Genomic DNA, 19,246 nt, shown 5'->3' with positions numbered 1-19,246 from the left:
CTTGGGATGCTTTCTTTCTTTTCTTTTTCCTTCTTTTTTCATGATGTTCCTCCTCTTTTTCCACATATGCATTGTGTAAAAATTGGATGCCCTTCTTATTTCCTTTAGAAATATCTTTGTAATTGGAAGATTTTGATTTTCCATCACAGGAATTTTTTCCCCAATTTTTTTTTTTTTTGTTTGTACATAAAGTGCGAAAACAATTCCAGTATGTTTTATAATCTATGTTAATGCACTTGTAACTTTCTGTCTGTGGAAGATGATATTCAGGCATGATTTGAGGCGGCTAAACCCCAAGTGTCCTTTTCATTGGGGAATGTCAACAAAACTGTCTTGTAGCTGTTACCTTCCATTTTTACCGTGCATTGTTCTAACACAGAGTCATCTGTTTTGTGACCTCAGATGTTTAGGCACGATTCAATAACAAAAGTCCGATATTTTAACACTTAGTCTGATTTTCCTGATTTGAATAGTTGCACTGTGATCATCCAATAGGTCTTTTTTAACTAAAAAGCTATCCTTATCTTAAATGATTTTATCTTGAAACCTGAAAACCGCCATGTATGAGGATCAAATCCAAATGCTGTGTTTCATTGAAGCACACAGTCTGCTACTTGGTCTTATGATCAGGGAATGGCATCCAGCCCTGGGTTGGTTTTATTTTCAGTAAAGGTCTTGCCATTACTGACTATACTCTAACACTCTAATTTGTAACAATCTGTTCCTTTTTTATAATTTAATTTGACTTAATTTGAGCGTATCTTTGTGTCTTTTGCCTTTGCACTTATTTACTCAGTAGTGTTTATAAATCAGTGTTCATAAGCTTTTTTTTTTTTTTTTTTTAATTCCCCTGAATATTATGAAGTATTTATGGGGTTGTTTTCAGGAGTGGCCTTTGTTTTTAGAAGAAAATAGAAAATGAGCAAGTCATCTTGCTTCAGGATTTTTTGTTCTTTTCCCTAATTTGGGGGCTTTTCTGGTGTTTGTTTATTTTTGAGATGCTGCACTGGTGACTTGCTTCTCATGGCATATTGCATTCCAGCAACCTTCTATGACCCAGTGGTTTCTGCATGCTCCATGGGTGAAAATGTATAAAGTCTCTGTTCATAGACTCTTATGGAAGTTTTATTTTTTCTGTTCAATTGTATTACAACTTTCTTGACTAAAATTGGCTTCCTGGTGGCTGTGCTTTGGGGTTTTTTGCTGACCCTAGCTTTTCAGCTCAGTGATGAGTATTCTAACATGAATTTGAACACTTCTTGAGTACTCAGCATCTATTCAGATATCCATCATATCTGTAGGTCTAGTGTTATTCTTCAAACTTGAGTTTGAAAGTCTGTAACTGCTGTGATGGGTTTGCACTACTTCTGGTATACATTTTTCTTCTATTGCTTGTTTTCCCCACTCTTCTTGGGAAACTTTTCGTCTGTCTGATGCAAAGAGAGGAACAACTGGTTTGACGTAAAAGGATTTGATAAGAAAATACTATAGTTAAGCTGTGCATGAATTTCTGTTCTCCATCACCTTTATGGCACACACTAACAATAGAGTAATAGATGTGGACCATGGTTAGTATTGAATACCCCACTGTCCTAACAGCTACGGACTCGCAACATGAAACACTTCTGGAAATCTCCACACAAGATCACTGGAGCCCTGCTCATACAGATGAAGAGGAGCAATATCCTAGCTCTGCTGGCAGGGGTAAAGCAATTAAGCATTTCAGATAATATTTAGATTTGTGACATAACTCAATGAAGTATAACATTGTTATGATGCAGCTGGTTGCAATTCCCATGCCATTAACTTCAGTTAGTATAATACTTTTCTAGTTATTTATACTTTTTAGTTATTTATACTAGAACCCTCAGAAGTAGCATCTATAACATTCATCTGTCATTCCAAGCCTATCTTTGCTCTATCCCTCTATAAAACCAAGCATTTTCTACCTCCTGCGGATTTAGACGTTCTTTGGATTTCTACAATTTGGCTTCAGCTGCTGGATACCTGTCTTTCTATTTCTGAGATTGTTTTGAACAGCGAAAGTTTACACAATTGGCATCAGAACAGGTGATACAATCATTTATCAGCCAGAAATAATTTTTGTGATAACTTTCATTTACTTCTGAAGTATTGTTAATCAATGGTATTTATACATTAGTTAAAATTAACTTTGCTTTTTTTTACAAGAAAATCTGCAAGTAATTTATTTAATTGCAAAAATAATGAGTAATATTTGCATGAGTGCCTTGTTTATGAATACTTCATTGCCTGAATGTAAACAAAGGCTTCAGCTTTGTTCTGTTTGGGAAACAGCATAGGTTTCTCTAGCTGGTGACATGTTATATGTACTAGGTCCAGCTTATTCTTTGTTCTTTCTGTGCTCTGCTTAAAGACCTTTGCTTTGTCGTTAATATATTGCTCATGAAAACATCTGATACCTCAGGAAAATGTAATTCAAAACGAGTTCTAATGCTCATTTTAGTGTTATAGGTATTCTTTTTTTTTTTTTTTTTTTTTTTTTACTGTATCTTTTATAAGTTTTGTAATGTTTATTAGAAAATCTCTTATGGTGGTGGTGCTTCAGGTGATTTCTGACTGCACTTTCTGCTATGTAAACAGTGATAAATCTATCAGTGAGAGCTTTAGTTATTACTGAGTTCAAAACAAGTATGCTTTTCAACTTTGAATAGATAAACATACTTATTTCACTCATCCAGTCCCAGAAGAAATTACAATTTCATTGGAGCCAGCCTTGTGATTCAAAAGAGAAAGTGCATCATCTTTTTTACTTTTAAAAACATAGAATACACAGACTCAAAAGTTAAGTTAGTATTAATAATTATGAACTAGAGATGCAAGTTCTTCTTTATTTGTGTTCTTCCACTGCTTTTCCTATAGCTTTTCTCTGCCGTTGGTCATTGGGTTAATTTCTAGCACACTTTAATCTTCTTCTTATCCTAGTGATGCTTTTGTGTGATAGGGTTTCCAAAGGACTTCCTTTTTCTTTCATCTTTTATTTCACATTGAATGCAACACTGGAAGGAAAAAGGCAAAATACAAAAGCCAAGCATCCTTCTTTTGTAGATGATGAAAGTGAAAATAATAGGACTGGTGTTGGCTATTTTGATCATTACTGATTTAATCATCATCTTATCAACACTAGTTACAAGTGAAAATGAAAAACATCAAGGACCAACCCAACATCCACTATTGCACAGTGATCATTCTGGATGGATCAGTCAAGAACAAAATCCTGCAAATACCACTGGGAGTATTAAACAACATGAGATTACTGTTACAGTTGAAAATTATATTGAAAAGGAATCTTCACATACAGGTAATATTTACAGGTCACATTTTAGTAAACTATGAGAGTTTACTAAAGGTTTAGGCTTAGGATTATTTTTTATTTTTTTTTTACTAACAGTTTTGCATTCTGAGGCCATATGGAGGTTCTATGAATAAACCTGAGCAATTGTGATGTTTGGGATTTTTGTTTTGTTATTCTCCAGACCTTTTCCTGGAGGTTTGCTTTCTCTTCTACTTGGATTGTGTGTCAAGACCTATAGTAAATGAATTCTGTAACTGTCTCTTATGTTTTGCATTGTGTTATGCAGGCACAAGGTTTTAACAGGCTGTCTACCAGGATCGTGTCTGTAGGAAAGTGAATGTTTAAACAGAGAAAGAATAATGTCTGCTCTATTTTCACTTATTTGGGAGGTGTGTTAACTCCCTTCTTGCAAGTCATTATTGGACCTGTGGGGGTTTTTGCTCAGTTTTTGTTAATACAGAAATTATATCTGTAACTTATCTAAAATGAGATAAGTTATTTAGCTGAGTTATTTCAATTTAATCTTATCTTACCTGAAAGATCTACTCACTCTGCTTTTGAGCTATGACAAGATGATACTGGTGATGAAGCGAAAACAAAGCATAGTGTAGAATAAAAGAGAGGCTTCTCTCTTCTATTGATTGAAGCCATTGAAATGTAAAAGATCAAATTATACTATGAAGCTAGTAACTTAAAATTGATGTATATTAGTTTCTGTTCCTGTGAGCGTACTAAGATTACTAGTTAATGACTGATGAGACTAAGTACTGCCAACAGTGAATTTAACCCAGTCAGCATCAGCTCTTGCACATTATCAAACACGGGTCACTGAAAACAAGCATATCATAAATATTATTTGAGATGATGCATAACGTGGATTTATTCCTTCAACTGAATGTAATCTTGTTAGCAAAAGTTTTGCGTAGATCACTGCATTAACTGTCCCTAAGTCCACATTCCTCTAACATATCAACCCCAGATGTTTCATCAACATCCTTTAAAAATCTGGTGATGCAGTACAGTGTATTGCTGATATATGAAAATACTATACTGTATCACTATAGCAATATAATTTGACATAGTTGCAATTAAAACTGACATACTGAGGCAATTTTCTTGGGTTTTTGATTGAATAAGGGGGTAAGGAGGGTAATGCTACTTATACAATTTGGATACTCTTGCTTTGACTGTCTAATAAAAGTTATAGAGTGATTGATAAGGGTATTATAATATTTTTCTAAATAACTGCCATATCAACTATTCTCTAGTTGAATGCTGTCTTGTTACGTGCAGCATTTGCAAATCTGAAGCATGTGTTAGCCTTCCCTCTGTCAGACTCCTTTGTCTATTTTCCTAGAGATGATGCAGCTAGTAAAATATGAAATTCTGAGGGTAAAAAATTGTATATAATCAATACACTCAAATTCTGTGATTAAAATCTTACTGATGGGTCAAATTCTTGCAGTTATTTCTGCCTTTGCTGCTCTTAATTCTGCATCAGTTTATGCTGATTTGATATTCAACCAATACAAAGCCAACAGCATGATTTGGGGAAATACTTTTGAAAAACAATTAGATCTCTTGATTCTGAAAAGCGTATGATCAAGGAGTCAGTCTTATTGGTGACAGTAGGCAGCTTTTCTAAACATAAACTAGAATGAGAAGCAAATCTGCTTTACTTCTCTTTGCCATTAAATGTAGTAGAAATGTGAGCAAGGCCTGTCATAGAGACAAGAACCGAAGAGGAGAATAATATGAGAAATGGATCTTTATATACTGGGTTCATAATTGCTTCACCATCATCATAACAGCTATGCCCTCAAACCATGGGGCCAAACAGAACAACTCAGTGGAAGACCCAATGGTGTATCCAGGTTGGGACAAGGGAGAGAATTACACCACACAAACTGCTGTAATGGATAGAATTATTCCTTCCAGAAAGAATAGTAATGAAAAAGACTCACCCGCTACAGGTACTAGTCAATCATATATATTTCATAACTTCTGCGTCTCAGATGGTCTGTCTTGGAAAGATATTGGACAAACTTGTAGTGAGGAGTAACTTAAGACAGTGATATAAATTATAGAGTTATTAATTTTCTCTGTGCTCTGCTTGGGTGGTGGTGAGATAGAAGCTTTCAATTTTAGCTCTCTATAAAATGTTTATTATTTTTAGTTATGGACACCACTTTCAGTACTTCCTGTTCCTTAACGAAGCATGACTGTATTGAATTTGGAATTACGTCTATTTCATTACATGCGTTACATTATTTGGTGTTACACAACCTTCTTTACTATACATATTTATGCATATTTGTACATCTACAAGGTTAATGCTTTTAATTTGTGAATATTAATCCGGGGAAAGAGTCTTCTTTTCATGTGTTTTATTGAAACATTTGTCCCTCTGGTGCATAGAATTATGCAAGTAATTTATAAAACTGGCATGACACAATATCATGATGCAGTCTCATATAACACATGCCATCTAGGACATCAAAATAATGTTCTAAAAACATGATACAAGAAACACAACTTACTCCTGAAATAAGAGGAAAGGTAATTTAATCATTTAAGTAGATGAGAATAGCAAATAAAAATGTCTGATAGCTAAATGGAGAGAGAAGCAGTAACATATGGGAGGAGAGAAGGTCTCCCTTGTTTTGTGGTGAGGAAAGGATAGCTGTAGTTTAAAATGAACAGGAGACTAGGAGTTGGTGGGAATGGGAGGGCACAGGAGTACACACGTGCAATTCACAGATGATTAAATCACCCTGATCACAGCTGTTGCCTCTCCTGATGATGCCCACCATGAAGACCGAACTCATTCACCTCTGCCTTCAGATAATGAACCAGGACAGGGCACTGAAGGCATCACGCATCCCACAGAGGCCCCTGGGGATGAGGTCCTCCACAGGACCACAGCTAGTATGAACAAAGCTGGTGATGATGCTCCTCTGACGGGTACCAGTAAGAATAATGTATCATACTCATTTCTCATGCCTGGTGTGAAATGAGGCATTATTTCTTCTGAAATTGGCTCCTTTCCCTATCTTTCTCATCCTGGGGGTCTACATTCTTGGTGTGGACTTGCAGTGCAATCATTTTTATGATTTTGTTGCATGTGAACATCTGAACAAGAATTTCTATTTGCTTAAGGATTTTTTTTTCCCCTGGGTGCCCTGCTTCTTATGTCCCCCAGCTTTTCTCAGGTTTATTTTTAGTAGAACATGATACTGAGAAAGCAATTGCTTTGTGGCAGTGGCTGGTGCTGTAAATGATTCATAGACATAAAAATAGTTTTTCATGTCTCATTTTTCCTGATCTTGGTGTTGCCACAGATCCTCTTATTACTTTGAACTCTGACATAACTTACTGCAGTCTGTGCATGTAGTTCAGCAAGGTTCTAACTCTGATTCCCTAGCTTTGCATGTTATCCAATTACAATTTTCCCAAATCAAAATATTGCTTTTTTATTCTAATACTTTTATTGTGTAATAATGGATTTTAATGACATTTTAGTGGTTTGGAACTTTTTGCATTTTTCTTGCATTTTCTAAAAAAAAAAAAAATAATCTAAAGGAAAATTAGTGTTTATGCTTTCCCTTTTCTACTTCAAAATCCAGTTTTATCAGGATTATTTAATTTGCAACGTTTAGGGTTTGCCGAAGAGCTATAGAAACCAAAAGCTGTGTGGTTTGAAATACAGTTCTTTACTCCTTACTCCTGTTTTCTAAGTGTGGAAGAGATCCTGTAAAGCATCGCCCTTAATTTTCCTCAGTCCTTCAAATTTTATGTCACTTGACAGACCAATTGTAAATATGAAAACCCAGCTACAATTTTGCAATTAATTCAAATTTTTTCCATCAATTTGAATCTTATTCCTGTGTAATGATGGGAATCCTTTTACTCATTTTATTCTGAAAATAATATCATTTTTTTCTCCCTTTTAAATAGTGATTTGTAGGTATTTTTAAACTAACACTTTAAGCCACTGTTTGGAAATGCATCTTTTGGGTTTGCTTATTAATGTTAACTTTTGGTGGTGTAATTTTAAATAAATATTAACCTTTATTATTCAGTTAATATTTTTCAACACTTGGAAATTCTGACAGTGCATTTAGTTAAGTTATCCCAACTTCTTAGCATGCTTTTGTGACATGCTTACTTTTTTGCATCAGTAGCAGTCTTAGCACTGCCAGAATGATGTGTGAAAGATGTTCATTTAATAATTCTGTGCCTTAATTTTCCATTTGAGTAAATTTTCAGTTCTTCTCCTGGGAGACCGGCACATATTTTTATGATCATCTCATGGAAAAAGAGAGATACCTAACTAAACTTAAAATATCCCATTTTTTAACATGGCAGTATTTTCAAGATCAAATAGTCAAAGTGACTGCTATCTGCTTTTTGCTTTATATGCTTAATTCACACTGAAACTCTAAGAAATGAATGAGCAACTATTATATTAATGTGACCAGTAGAGTATTAGCGAAGTAAGAGACAAACCAAAAATAATGTGACTTATATAGATGATCTTGTTTACTTGTGGCTTTTTTGTTGTTTGCTGTTTGATTTTGGGGTGGTTTTTGTTTGGTTGGTTTGGAGTATTTTTTATGTATATTTTACATTGGCTAACAAAGGAAAAATAGAGCTTGCTAGATAAAATAGAGAGGGAAAAATACAGGAGGTGAGGTTTTGTACATGTCTTTGAAGTTAACTTAGCCATCATTGCAGCAGTCACAGCCTCCATGGGTGTTCTGAAACCGGAAGATATAACCCAAGAAATCTGGGCACCTCACACTGTGGTAACAGCTGCTGCCTCTCCTGATGGTGCCCACCATGAAGACCGAACTCATTCACCTCTGCCTTCAGACAATGAACCAGGACAGGGCACCGAAGGCATCACACATCCCACAGACGCCCCTGGGGATGAGGTCCTCTACAGGACCACAGCTAGTATGAACAAAGCTGGTGATGATATTCCTCTGACGGGTACCAGTAAGAATAATGGATCATACTCATTTCTCATGCCTGGTGTGAAATGAGGCATTATTTCTTCTGAAATTGGCTCCTTTCCCTGTCTTTCTCATCCTGGGGGTCTACATTCTTGGTGTGGACTTGCAGTGCAAAAATCTGTGGTGGGATCTGTGCTGTTGATAGAATTATCTTCTTGCTGGTACACTTGGTGGTTTATGTCTTTTGCTGAAGCATGTTTCACTTTGCACTTTGGTGATCTGAATCCCCAGTCCCGTCTTTCTTTTTTGCATATCAGTGGGTTCAGGCTTGATATGCTTTGGCACCATCTTTGGTGTGGTGGAGGTGCTATGGTGGGTTAAGCAGATGCCTTGCTCCTGTGGCTCAGCAGCAGCACCATCATTGAAGAGTGGTGAGGGCAAGGCAATCACAGACAAATTATGTCCCTTAAATTCTGCCTTTGATTCCTTACTCCTTCTCACCAGTGGATTGCCAGGCAAGATGACCACACATCTGCCTGCAGTATGGCTGCTCACTCCTGAGTCACAGGGTCAGGTTTTGCTGCTGTGGTCTCTTCTTCTGAAGGTCTTCCCTCTCCGTCTGTCACTGGAATCTGTATGTGTAGTCAACATCTTCCTCCAGTGTGGTGAGCGTGTTTAAGGGTCTCTCAGAAGCCAGTGACTGTTGAAGAAAGGGAGGTCTTCATGTCTTCTCTCCTTCTGTGCTTTGAATAAGGAGGATGGATGTGCTTTCTGGCTCACTGTGGTACAGGAAAGGGAAACAACGTGGGTGGTGGTTTTGTGAGTGCTCACTTTTAAAGCTGATCATGCCATCATCATGGCAGTCACAGAGTCCATGGATGATGTTAAACAAGAAAAAACAACCAAGGAGCCACTAGCACCTGGGTTTCCACCTGGAAGTGACAATGAACAAGCAAACACTACAGATGGTTCCCATGTCAGTTGGATACCTGGAGTTTTCCCAGACATTGAAGATCATCTTAACCAATTGCAGACCCCTCCTCCTACTAGTAAGAACTATAAATTACAAGCATTTTCATTTATCAGTCATTTAGTTGTTATTTTGGACAGTGGCAATTGTCAAAAAATGTGTACTAACTATAATTGTGAATTGTTATCATATTATTTCCTTTTTGGGTTTTGGTTTTGTAGGTTTTTTTTTTTTTGTTTTCATTTTTACTACAACCATATTGTAAGATGCCATTAAAGGGAATCTTTCTTTGCAAAGCAGAGATTATTTGCTAAAGGCTTAAAATAGTGGTTTGCATTCAATTTTTTCTTATATTCAGGTATGTTATGTGTTAACATAACTGTTTACAGTGAGAAAGTGTAAATTTTCTCCTCATGCCCGCATCTATGTGGTAGCAGTTTCTCTTTCTTTTCTGATGAGCACGAATGATAGCTATGGTACACTTAACTGTCACTTTTTCCCCTATTCGTATTCCCTCTGCATTAACTGAACATGTATCAAAAAAAAAAAAAAAAAAAAAAAAAAAAAAAAAAAAAAGGTAATTCTCTGTGAAACCTTTTCTTTTTTTTCTCCTAGGTGTATTTGCTGTTGGTGTCTTTCCAGTGATTATAATTATAGCTGTGTTACTGGGCTGTAACAGACATTTCATTTGGGAGCAACTCCTTTTTCTTTAAAGGGTTATTTTCTTCAGGTAGTTAGTGCTGTCAAGAGTCACAGTGTTTACTTATTCTGCTACATACAATCGTTCTTTCTTTATATGTGTCATCACATGCTAATAAGTATGGGAAATGAAGGGACTTATTCCCAAATGCAGCTTCCATCCAAATAATCATCTTCACAGAAAGTTTTTTTTCAAATTGCTACTTCTCATGCACAATAATCTAAATACTATTCTCATGCACATTCAAGAAAGTCAGTGGAAGGATCTCAGGGTAGATTTTGGCTAATAGTCTGTGCACATTCTTTGCCCATAAGCAAGGTTAGGTACTTTTTTTTTTTTTTCAGATAACTCTTTTAATAATCAATTAATGCTAATTCATAGTCAGAATTTGACTTTTTTTTTTTTTCCCAGAATCTTATATAAACCCAGTAAAACCAACCCGATCAAAATTGCCTGAGTTATAGTACTTTGACATAGGCACAGCAATATAAATGCAAAGCATGTATTTTATAGAATTTTATTGGAAAGATGAATCTAATTTTACTAATGGTTTTCCATTACAACAAACTCAGTTCTTGTCTTTTGAAGCCCTGTTCACTTACCGAATAGAAGGAGCCTCAATTTTATTTGCTGACATTATATGCTACAAAAAAATGATTTCTAGCTTTCTGTTCTGAGCACTTAAAACCTGTAAGAACACTTTGGAAGATAGTTTTCTAAGTGCGTGTCTGTGTGAAATCTTTACACCGTCAGTGTCCTGGCAAAGGCTCATAAGGCCATATTCCTTTTCATTTATCATCTCCTGTTGCTTTTAAAAAACACAATACAGGGGAATTACTTGGACACTACCATCATCAGAAAAGAGTTTATTTACTGAAGGGTTCATTCATTTGTAATGCTGCCCCATATGTCTGTAATGGAATGGAAAAGATTCATAAATGTACCAACAGATGTATTGATAAAGGCTTTCTCTGAACAAATGAATGTCTTGAAGTGCTATAATACTTTCTTTCACTTGCTTTTTCTCTACAGCAAAGTTTAAGCTGTGGTCTGACATCACACTAATGACTGATGTGTTGTCCAAGTGTCCATGGAATAACAAATCAGCCCACTGAAGAAACCAAAAAAATAACTGTTAAAAAGAAAAAAGTCTAGTATGTCATCAGAATAAAATGTAGAAAGCCTTTGAGGATCCCTCCCTTCCACTTGCAAGCACCTCCCTGGAGCCAGAACAGCAGGAGACATGACTGAATCCTGCTTTTTTTCAGTGCTCAGGGAAGGGGTGAAGTAGCAGTTCTCTATTAATAAATAGCTGAGTGCCTTTCTAAGGGGCTTTATGGTAGAAAAGCTCTGCCATTTCTCAAAGATGATATAAAGCACCTCAAAACAAAATCTGCTGAGGTGTGGCATAGACAAGTATGTTCTTCTTGGTCAGCTTTCCTGGGGGCTAGATCAGGACCCTTAGTTGCTGAATTTGTGCTCTGTCCTTTGTGGTGAGATTGCACAAAACGACTCACTGGTTAATAAGTTTGTTGTTAATAAAAATAATGAGAACATCTGGAAGATTCATGAACTGGCTAAACTTAACAGAGGAAAAAAAATGTACTTTTCAGTTTTGTGTTTGCCAGCTGCTATTAGGAAATGAGATCAGAAATGTATTGCAATATGTGTTACAGAAAAAGAACTTTACAGCTGATTAGAATAAGTGTGTAATTTACTCTGTTACAGTCTGGAAGAAATCAGAGAGATGGAGATCTGTAATATCTTTTTTTGTAGCGATAATGAAGTAGTTATCCCAAATGAAATCACAATATCTGTAATTGCTCATAATTCTAGACTTTGGATAGCCATACAGTAACAGCATGGGCCAGAAATGTAATTGCCTAGCAAATGCTTGAGACTGGAAATATGCATTTTGATTCAAATGTCTTAGAACCAAATTACACAACTTATTAAAAAGGATAAGGAATCCACCTCCAACTTTAAACAGAGCATTTTTTTTCTATTAGAAAAAATAGTTTAAATTTTTAAAGTCCCACTCTATATGTAGCTATCAGATTTAAACCCATTCAGAGAACTAACCTTCTATTTTATGAAATTGTTTTATCCTGTGTAGCAATAAAATCCGAAGTTTAAAAATTTCTCCATAGTGGTCACTTTAGGTTTTAATAAAAATGTAAAGTTCTTTTTCTGTCTCTCTTCTGTTCTCACTCTCCTTTCCCCATAGGACAGACAAGATATTTGACTTGTATGACAAAAGCCGCTTCAAAAAGTTGCCAACATTCAGATGTCTTTACATTTTCTTGAGAACATTTCCAGGCAATTTTAATTACATTTTGGTTCACAAAAGTATAGCATAATCCAAATGGATACATATGAGAGAGACAGGAGGGAAAACCCATGAGTTTTGTTATTTAAAATACTGAAACTATCCATATTTCAGATGATTATGATGATTATAATGTACGTAATAGTTTTCCATATAAATACTTTTTAATTACCTCAGCATAAACTTTCTAGAATATCTATTTTTAATTGTGAAAGTCGTAGTCTTTGTGCCTCGCTGTTAGATATTCACAGAGCATATTTGGCCTAATGGATGGTCTCATTCTTTAGGATCTACCCCCAGTATATATGGTAATCAAGGACCACACAAGGGACATTATGAATCCACTACTTTCCCTGGAGAGACCACAACAACGAAAATAGCTTCGCAACCAAGGTCACCCCAGGTACCAGGTGGGTTTTTGAAGTCATATGTTTTTATAGTTTACAGAATCATATTAATATGAACTGAAGTCGGAGATGAATATGTAGGTCAATTACAGTTGTTCAGGCTTTATTCTGAATCAGGTGATATTCAGCATTCTCACTAGTAGTCTGAAAAATGGAGCATATTGTAATTCATATAGTTTTCCAGCAGTAAAGATGAGAGGAATCATGCATTCAGAGAATGGGATTAAGATCCAAATAAGCTTTATAAATTAATATGAAATCAGGCAAAATTCAGTGAAGATATATGCAAAGAAGCCTACACCATGATACAACTGCAAAAGAATGCAAATATATTCTGGAACATATTAACAGTAAAGTAATTTTTAAAACAGAGAAAGTAATTATCCCACTCTACTTAGGCCTAAAATATCCAAAGCTGAAGCTCTGTGTTCAGTTCAAGGCATTGAGGTTAATCACATATTAAAAAAAAAAAAACAACCAAAACCTGAAGAAGATCACAAAGAAAATTTTGGAAAGGTAACCCTTAGAGCACCTTTGGAAGAACTCATTATTTTCAGTGAAAATTGAAGGGAGATTTGAGAAGAGTATACTACAAAAAGAATGGTTATCAGTTTTTCACTATGGAGTAATCATAATTAGCTAACTAGAAGTAGTAATTTGCTTCAGATGAAATGTAGGAGACTTGTTAAACAACGGAGATTTATTTCAATCAAACAAACAAAACAGCTCTTAGAAGATGATCTCTATAATCGTAGTACAGCAAAAAGAATAGGCTACAGCAGAGGTGATGAAATCTCCTTTACTAAAAATGATTTATTTCTTATTAGCCCTGTTTCACTGGAGTTAAATGTAGCTGATATGATCTCTTAGGTTCCCTCCCAGTTTTGTATTTAGAAATATTTTTATATATAATAATAACAATAATATTTTTTCGTCTAGAATTTACCTCATAAATACCCCTTAAAGTAAGGTTTTATTTGGGGGGGGGTACGGGGGTGGGTGAGGAGGAGGTAAGAGAAAAGAGCATTTCACTCTACATGAAAGCCATCTTGCTTTTGTGCCTGAGATTGAAGGTGTATCATTGCTAAGCCTTTTCTTTTGCTTTTGGAGTAAATCAGTGATACAGTTTATCTTCACCTATGCCCACTGAAGTACAGTGTTTGTAGGTGTTAATAGTGATGGGGTATATCATCTGAGTTGGCATCATAGCTGAATGATGAAAATATATTGGATTTGCACAGAAGCGGTTTGTAAAATGAACAAATGTTCATGCAAGTTAGCAAAAAAAGCTGAAGTTTAAAGAACATAAAAAAAGCCTGTGTTATAGAATCACAGACTGGTTTGGGTCGGAAGGGACCTTAAAAATTATCTATATCAAACCCTGTGCCACGGGCGGTTCTTGCCATGGGATGGCTCTTGCAGTTCTGCAAAATGGCAAAACTACATGAGATACTAACACGCTCTCCTCTCCTCCCTTAACTCTGCCCACAGAATGGCTGATCGTAGTTGCTTCCCTTGTGGCACTTGCATTGATTCTTGCGGTGTGCATTGCTGTCAACAGTCGGAGAAGGTAAGGTAGCCCCTTTACTTTTTCAGAACACACTGCTTTGCTGTTTTCTTCTTTGAGAGGCTTCAAACCTTCACAAAAGAGCCGAGTAGCTTAACACAGGAAACAGCTTCTTCTGCAAAGCTCTGTGACTTCGGGTGTGAGGGCCCAGGCCCCTGTGTATCACACAGGTCACACATCATCCTTCACACTTAGGTGGAACCACACAAAGTCAGTACCTGTATAAAACACTTGGTCTTTACTTGTAGATTGAAAATAACTGTATATAGATCACAGAGAATTAATTATTCTCTAGTCATTACTTATTAATAGAAAAATCCCATCCACTGAGAATGAAAACTATGTGAGACAAACATAGCAGCAACCACAGGATGAGTTGAGTATAATCCTCCACCATTAACAGTGTTGTCCATGTACAATATGAAGGGCTGTATTAGACAATAGCTGTCACAGGATTAAATTGTTCCTTCCAAACAAAAGGCAGTATCACAGCTAGCAGTCACAGAGATATAAAGCAGAGCACTCAATAGCTTTACAGATTTATTTCACTTTACAGATGAAAAAGCTGAGGAATAGAAAGTTGCAATGACCTGTGAAAAGTTAGCCATGAAGTTTGAAAATACTCTGAAGGATAAGCTCTAATGTTCTTCACTCACTTTTCTCTGGGGGCTGTTCTGAGGTTACTTCTCAATTGTCCTGAACAGTCTTTTTTTGCAGCTTGAATGTTAAAGTTGAACCCTTTAACAGAGTATCTGTTTTCTACTTGAATGCTGAATTTGAACTACTGGATATTATGTATATTATGTGCTGCATAATATGTGGAGGTATTTGTTCAGGAAGCAGTGAACAAATTTATTCCTAGTCTGCTCATTGCAGGAAAGCACATGTTCATGCTTCTGTAACAGTGTCAAGGTCCTCCAAAGCATGACATGGGTGCTAGAATAAATCACTGCCACTGTGGTGAGGGAGCAACCCAGGCAGTCCCTGCCCATAATGCAGAAGGCTTCTATGAGACAAAATACTGCAAACAAAATGCCAAATTGTCAGACAGACAAAACTGATTACAGTTTTGCTGAAGCCAGTACTGAGATGCCACCTGCTATGTCTGGCTGATGACTGTTATCTATGATATCAGTGCTTCTCTGGCAATATTATTAGAGACCTGTTGAAATGAGAAAGCTGTCAAGCATATAGTGAGACAGAAAACTCTATAACTTTCTTTCAGGGAAATGATTTGGGAGTTACATGGACTGAACTGCATGGCTTATTGATTTATACGTTACTCTGTTATGCCTTTAAAAGTGGAGACTGCCATTGTTTTCTCCCTTTTAACCCAGAGTCACCATAGGAGCAAACAGGGCCACTATGGCTAATTACAGATTGCATCTGACAAGAAATTAAACAATCTTAGAGCTGTAAATTATGCCTTATATACTGTTAATGGAAAACATATCTTTTACTTAGAGCTTCCATGCAGCTGAGAGTGAGTTGCAAAGAGAGAAAGTGGATGTGGCTGTATGTACGCATATGAACGCATGGATTAGACCCTAGTAATAGGTGTTAATCAGTGTGAGGAAATGTTTTTGAAGCTGGGGTGTACTCTGGTATGCCTGAATCAAGGGTTTTGTTTTGGCAGCTTTTTTTTCTTCCCTACTCTAGTAGGATCCAAATGCTAATATGAACAAGTCAAGAATCCTTTCCATATATTCTCTGCTAATACATTTCAAATTCATAGACAGGTAGTTACTGCGCCATCAGTGTACTGCACGTGAATGCCAACTAATCCGAAACATGACTGCATGTGTGTGTGTTCATTCAAAGCTCCATACCAAGTTTATTGGGCAGCTTTGTAGAAAGTGTAACTTTAAAAGTGCAGTAGTTATTTCTTACTTTAATTTCATAAGGAACTACGCTGTTGATGGCAGCAAAAGTAGTAATCTGTATTTTTCTGCTGTTGGCAGGCTTCCAGGCCTGACATGCTAATACAAAGAAGGGAAAAGTTACCTTGTATAATGAGAGCTTAATCCAAATTTACTGCTATCTCAAGAACTTGAGCATTTTCAAAGGTGTAGTCCAAAGTCTAGATTTAGAATGACCCTGTGGGTCATTTTTATAGTGGGGTATGTACGAAGTTCACAAATGTGGGTGTATCTAAAGGATAGAAAATCTTTTCTAACTGCCAGTAATGAATGTTATTCCTATCTGTGGTAATGGTAGATACAAATCAAGTAAGTCAGCTCCTGCCAAAGTTTTTGCATATCATGGTGGATGCTTTCAAAAATGAAATATGCAATATACAGGAACTTTACACTTTGTATTGTGTTAAGTCCACACTGGCAGACACAGGTTTCATTTCCAAACATCTTCTCATAAATACTGACTTTCATTTTTTAACTTATTTCTGTTAGTCTCCATTTAGAGTACTTCTTTTTATTTCTTTCTAGATGTGGGCAGAAGAAAAAGCTGGTGATTAACAATGGCAAAGGGGCAGTGGAGGACAGGAAAACAAGTGGATTAAATGGAGATGCCAGCAAATCACAAGAAATGGTGCACTTGGTTCATAAAGAGCAGTCAAATGACCAAACAGGAGCATGTGACGAATTCCTGACGATTAATGAAACACAAAATCACCAGGAGCTTGACATGAAGAGTGGTGTGTAATGGTACCAAGTTGCTGAGTAGATCAGAGCTGGGGAAATCACAATTGATCACATGAAACTTGGACAGGAATTCAGAGATGCACTGTGCTACTGATGTGTTTTGAACATAATTAAGTTTTATTCATTTTTAATCACTTTAAAATTGTCTGAGTTAAAAAATTTACATTTGCTTCCTGAAAAAGCCCCCGAGATTTTTCAGTTCCCAGTTCCTGCACAGAGGACCCTCACTGTGTCCTGGGCGTTAGGAGGGATAAAAGTTTAAGTCATTGTTCCCCAGATGGAGGGTCTTCACTGTGCAGAGGTACAAAAGTGTCCAGTCACTCCATCTTACAGGCATTTAAAGGTGCTAAACTTGCCATGGTACAAGAGTAAGTAAAGAACAAACGTCAACAGCAAAAATCAAGTTTAAGCCAAAAAAGTCCTTCTATACAATGTCTAAAACATAGGAATCCTTCAGAAATGCCTTTCAGCCAGGAAGAGCAGTGGGTGCATTTAAAGTATAAACAAAAAGTGACATTTTATGATGATTTATGGCTTGCTCTGCAATGAGGGAAACCCAGAAGGACAGAATCTATTTCTCTCTCTTTTAAATGTCTATGGCCATAGAGCAAGTGCTCTCAGGAGGTGGAATACACAGATGAAAACATGAGAAAATACGTAATAAACTTTTGTATTTTATTATCCTAACAATCTGTACAGTTATCCTTGAGTTTTTCAAGGATTCATTGATCTTCCTCCTCCCTCCTTCACTGGTCACGGTTTGTGCATGTTTTATGTGAGTCTGTTAGGATAATGAATAAAACAGAATGACCCCAGCTCTGTCACACATGCACAAATCAAGCTATTGGAGATCATTAGGGAAGATGACAGTATTTTATTCCTGAAGAATAGGTCTCCATCTTCTTCTGCTGTTTTACTTAGGAGATGCTGAGCCTTGTAAAACTTGTTTCCCCTGTAACTATTATGTTACACCAGTTTGCTAGGATTTTAAAAGTTGCCTTTCTATGATCTTGCTCAGTTTGTCTGAATTCTATTTCATCCATGGTTTTCCCTCTGCTTTTTAAAATTACCAAAAGAAACATTATTTGCTTATTGGTACCAGAAGTTCAAAATCAACAGAAAACATTGAAGAAAATAAAAAGAAACTCTGCTAGACATGTAATATAGTAAAGTAACTGCAGCTGCATTGTTTTATGCTTTTGTTTGTCCTAATGTGTCTGTTATGTAAAGTATTTGTATTAAGCTATGATGCTGTGCATTATATTTGTATGAGTTGTCAGAAAGAAAATTATTTACTGCCAGTAAATAAGAATAAAATAAGTACCATTTTTAAGAAAGTGTATTGGAACAGAGGGGGAATGATAACTTCTAATAGGGCTGCCTGTAGAAAATGCAAGTAAAAACCGTCTACAGTAATTGCAACCAGTGGTCTGTGGCCGTTGTAGCAGGGTTGGTTAGATGTTCCTGTTCCCTGACCACAGCACCTGTCTTTGAAAATGTTCTGCTAAGGCATGTTATTTTATGTTCTCTGTCTAAAGCAATTTGGAAGACACGTATTCAGCTGGCTAAATATTAGTGTTAGCTAGCACTGGTCTTTACTAGAATGTAAAGCACAAGACTGTTGATCATATTTCTCGCTTGCATCCCTCCAGCAGTTTCCCATGTGTTTTGTTGAGTTGCTCAGTGCCTTAGTATCTGCAGGCAGATCTCAGGGGCAGTTTATGCCTGAGCAAACATCCCAAGGCAAGGTGTGATTTTAAAGTACACATAGGATGGTTTTGGACTTTATGTAGGTCAACATGTTTCACCCACGTACAGTCACACAGCTCGTGGTCCAAGCTAATGGGGTCAGTGTGATTTTACATCAGTGTTTGTGGTCCGTTGTCAAACTTCTCAGTCCTTTCATGTATTTTCATACTGAACTGTGTCGTGGGAAGTTTGCTGACTCTGTGCATTGATTTTTTGTTTATTTCCTGTAATGCTTTTAAGCAAGCTTTTCTATTTGTCATTATAAGTCAAAATGATCTGTTGAAGGCTGTGTTTAAACTGGTGTTAGGTACTCATTTCACTAAGTATGGAGATCCAGAATAAGAATTTTTCCTTTCTTTAAATCCTAACTGAATATAAGTCTCAATCAAAAGGAGATATTTCATTGTCTTGAAGGCTATTTTTTTCTTTAAAAAGAAAAAAGAAAGACGTGGCATATATTTTGTCTCCCTGTTCAGATGTTTAATGGTGAAACCCACAAACTCCTTTCTAATTTATATAACGTTCAGTGGCTATAAATACACGGACAACACTGTTTGGCTTCTTTTTATATT

General features: G+C 36.3%; 1 protein-coding gene across 1 annotated transcript in view; it reads left to right on the top strand.

Annotated features, from left to right (window-relative positions):
• CD44 (CD44 molecule (IN blood group)) overlaps window positions 1-17,859 on the top strand; it is a 53,280-nt gene extending 35,421 nt beyond the window's left edge. The window contains exons 9-17 of the mRNA XM_080619492.1: window positions 1,600-1,704; window positions 3,167-3,340; window positions 5,146-5,307; window positions 6,119-6,277; window positions 8,051-8,335; window positions 9,156-9,341; window positions 12,579-12,701; window positions 14,190-14,268; window positions 16,710-17,859. Coding sequence (XP_080475618.1) covers window positions 1,600-1,704; window positions 3,167-3,340; window positions 5,146-5,307; window positions 6,119-6,277; window positions 8,051-8,335; window positions 9,156-9,341; window positions 12,579-12,701; window positions 14,190-14,268; window positions 16,710-16,926 — 1,490 coding nt within the window. The 3' untranslated portion in view covers window positions 16,927-17,859. The remainder of the gene's footprint in view (window positions 1-1,599; window positions 1,705-3,166; window positions 3,341-5,145; window positions 5,308-6,118; window positions 6,278-8,050; window positions 8,336-9,155; window positions 9,342-12,578; window positions 12,702-14,189; window positions 14,269-16,709) is intronic.
• Window positions 17,860-19,246: the final 1,387 nt, after the last annotated feature.

Source organism: Psittacula echo, assembly GCF_963264785.1.
Source record: "Psittacula echo genome assembly, chromosome: 5".
Classification (NCBI taxonomy): domain Eukaryota; kingdom Metazoa; phylum Chordata; class Aves; order Psittaciformes; family Psittacidae; genus Psittacula; species Psittacula echo.
Note: the sequence above shows the minus strand (reverse complement) of the source record. Positions and strands in the feature narration are given on the sequence as shown.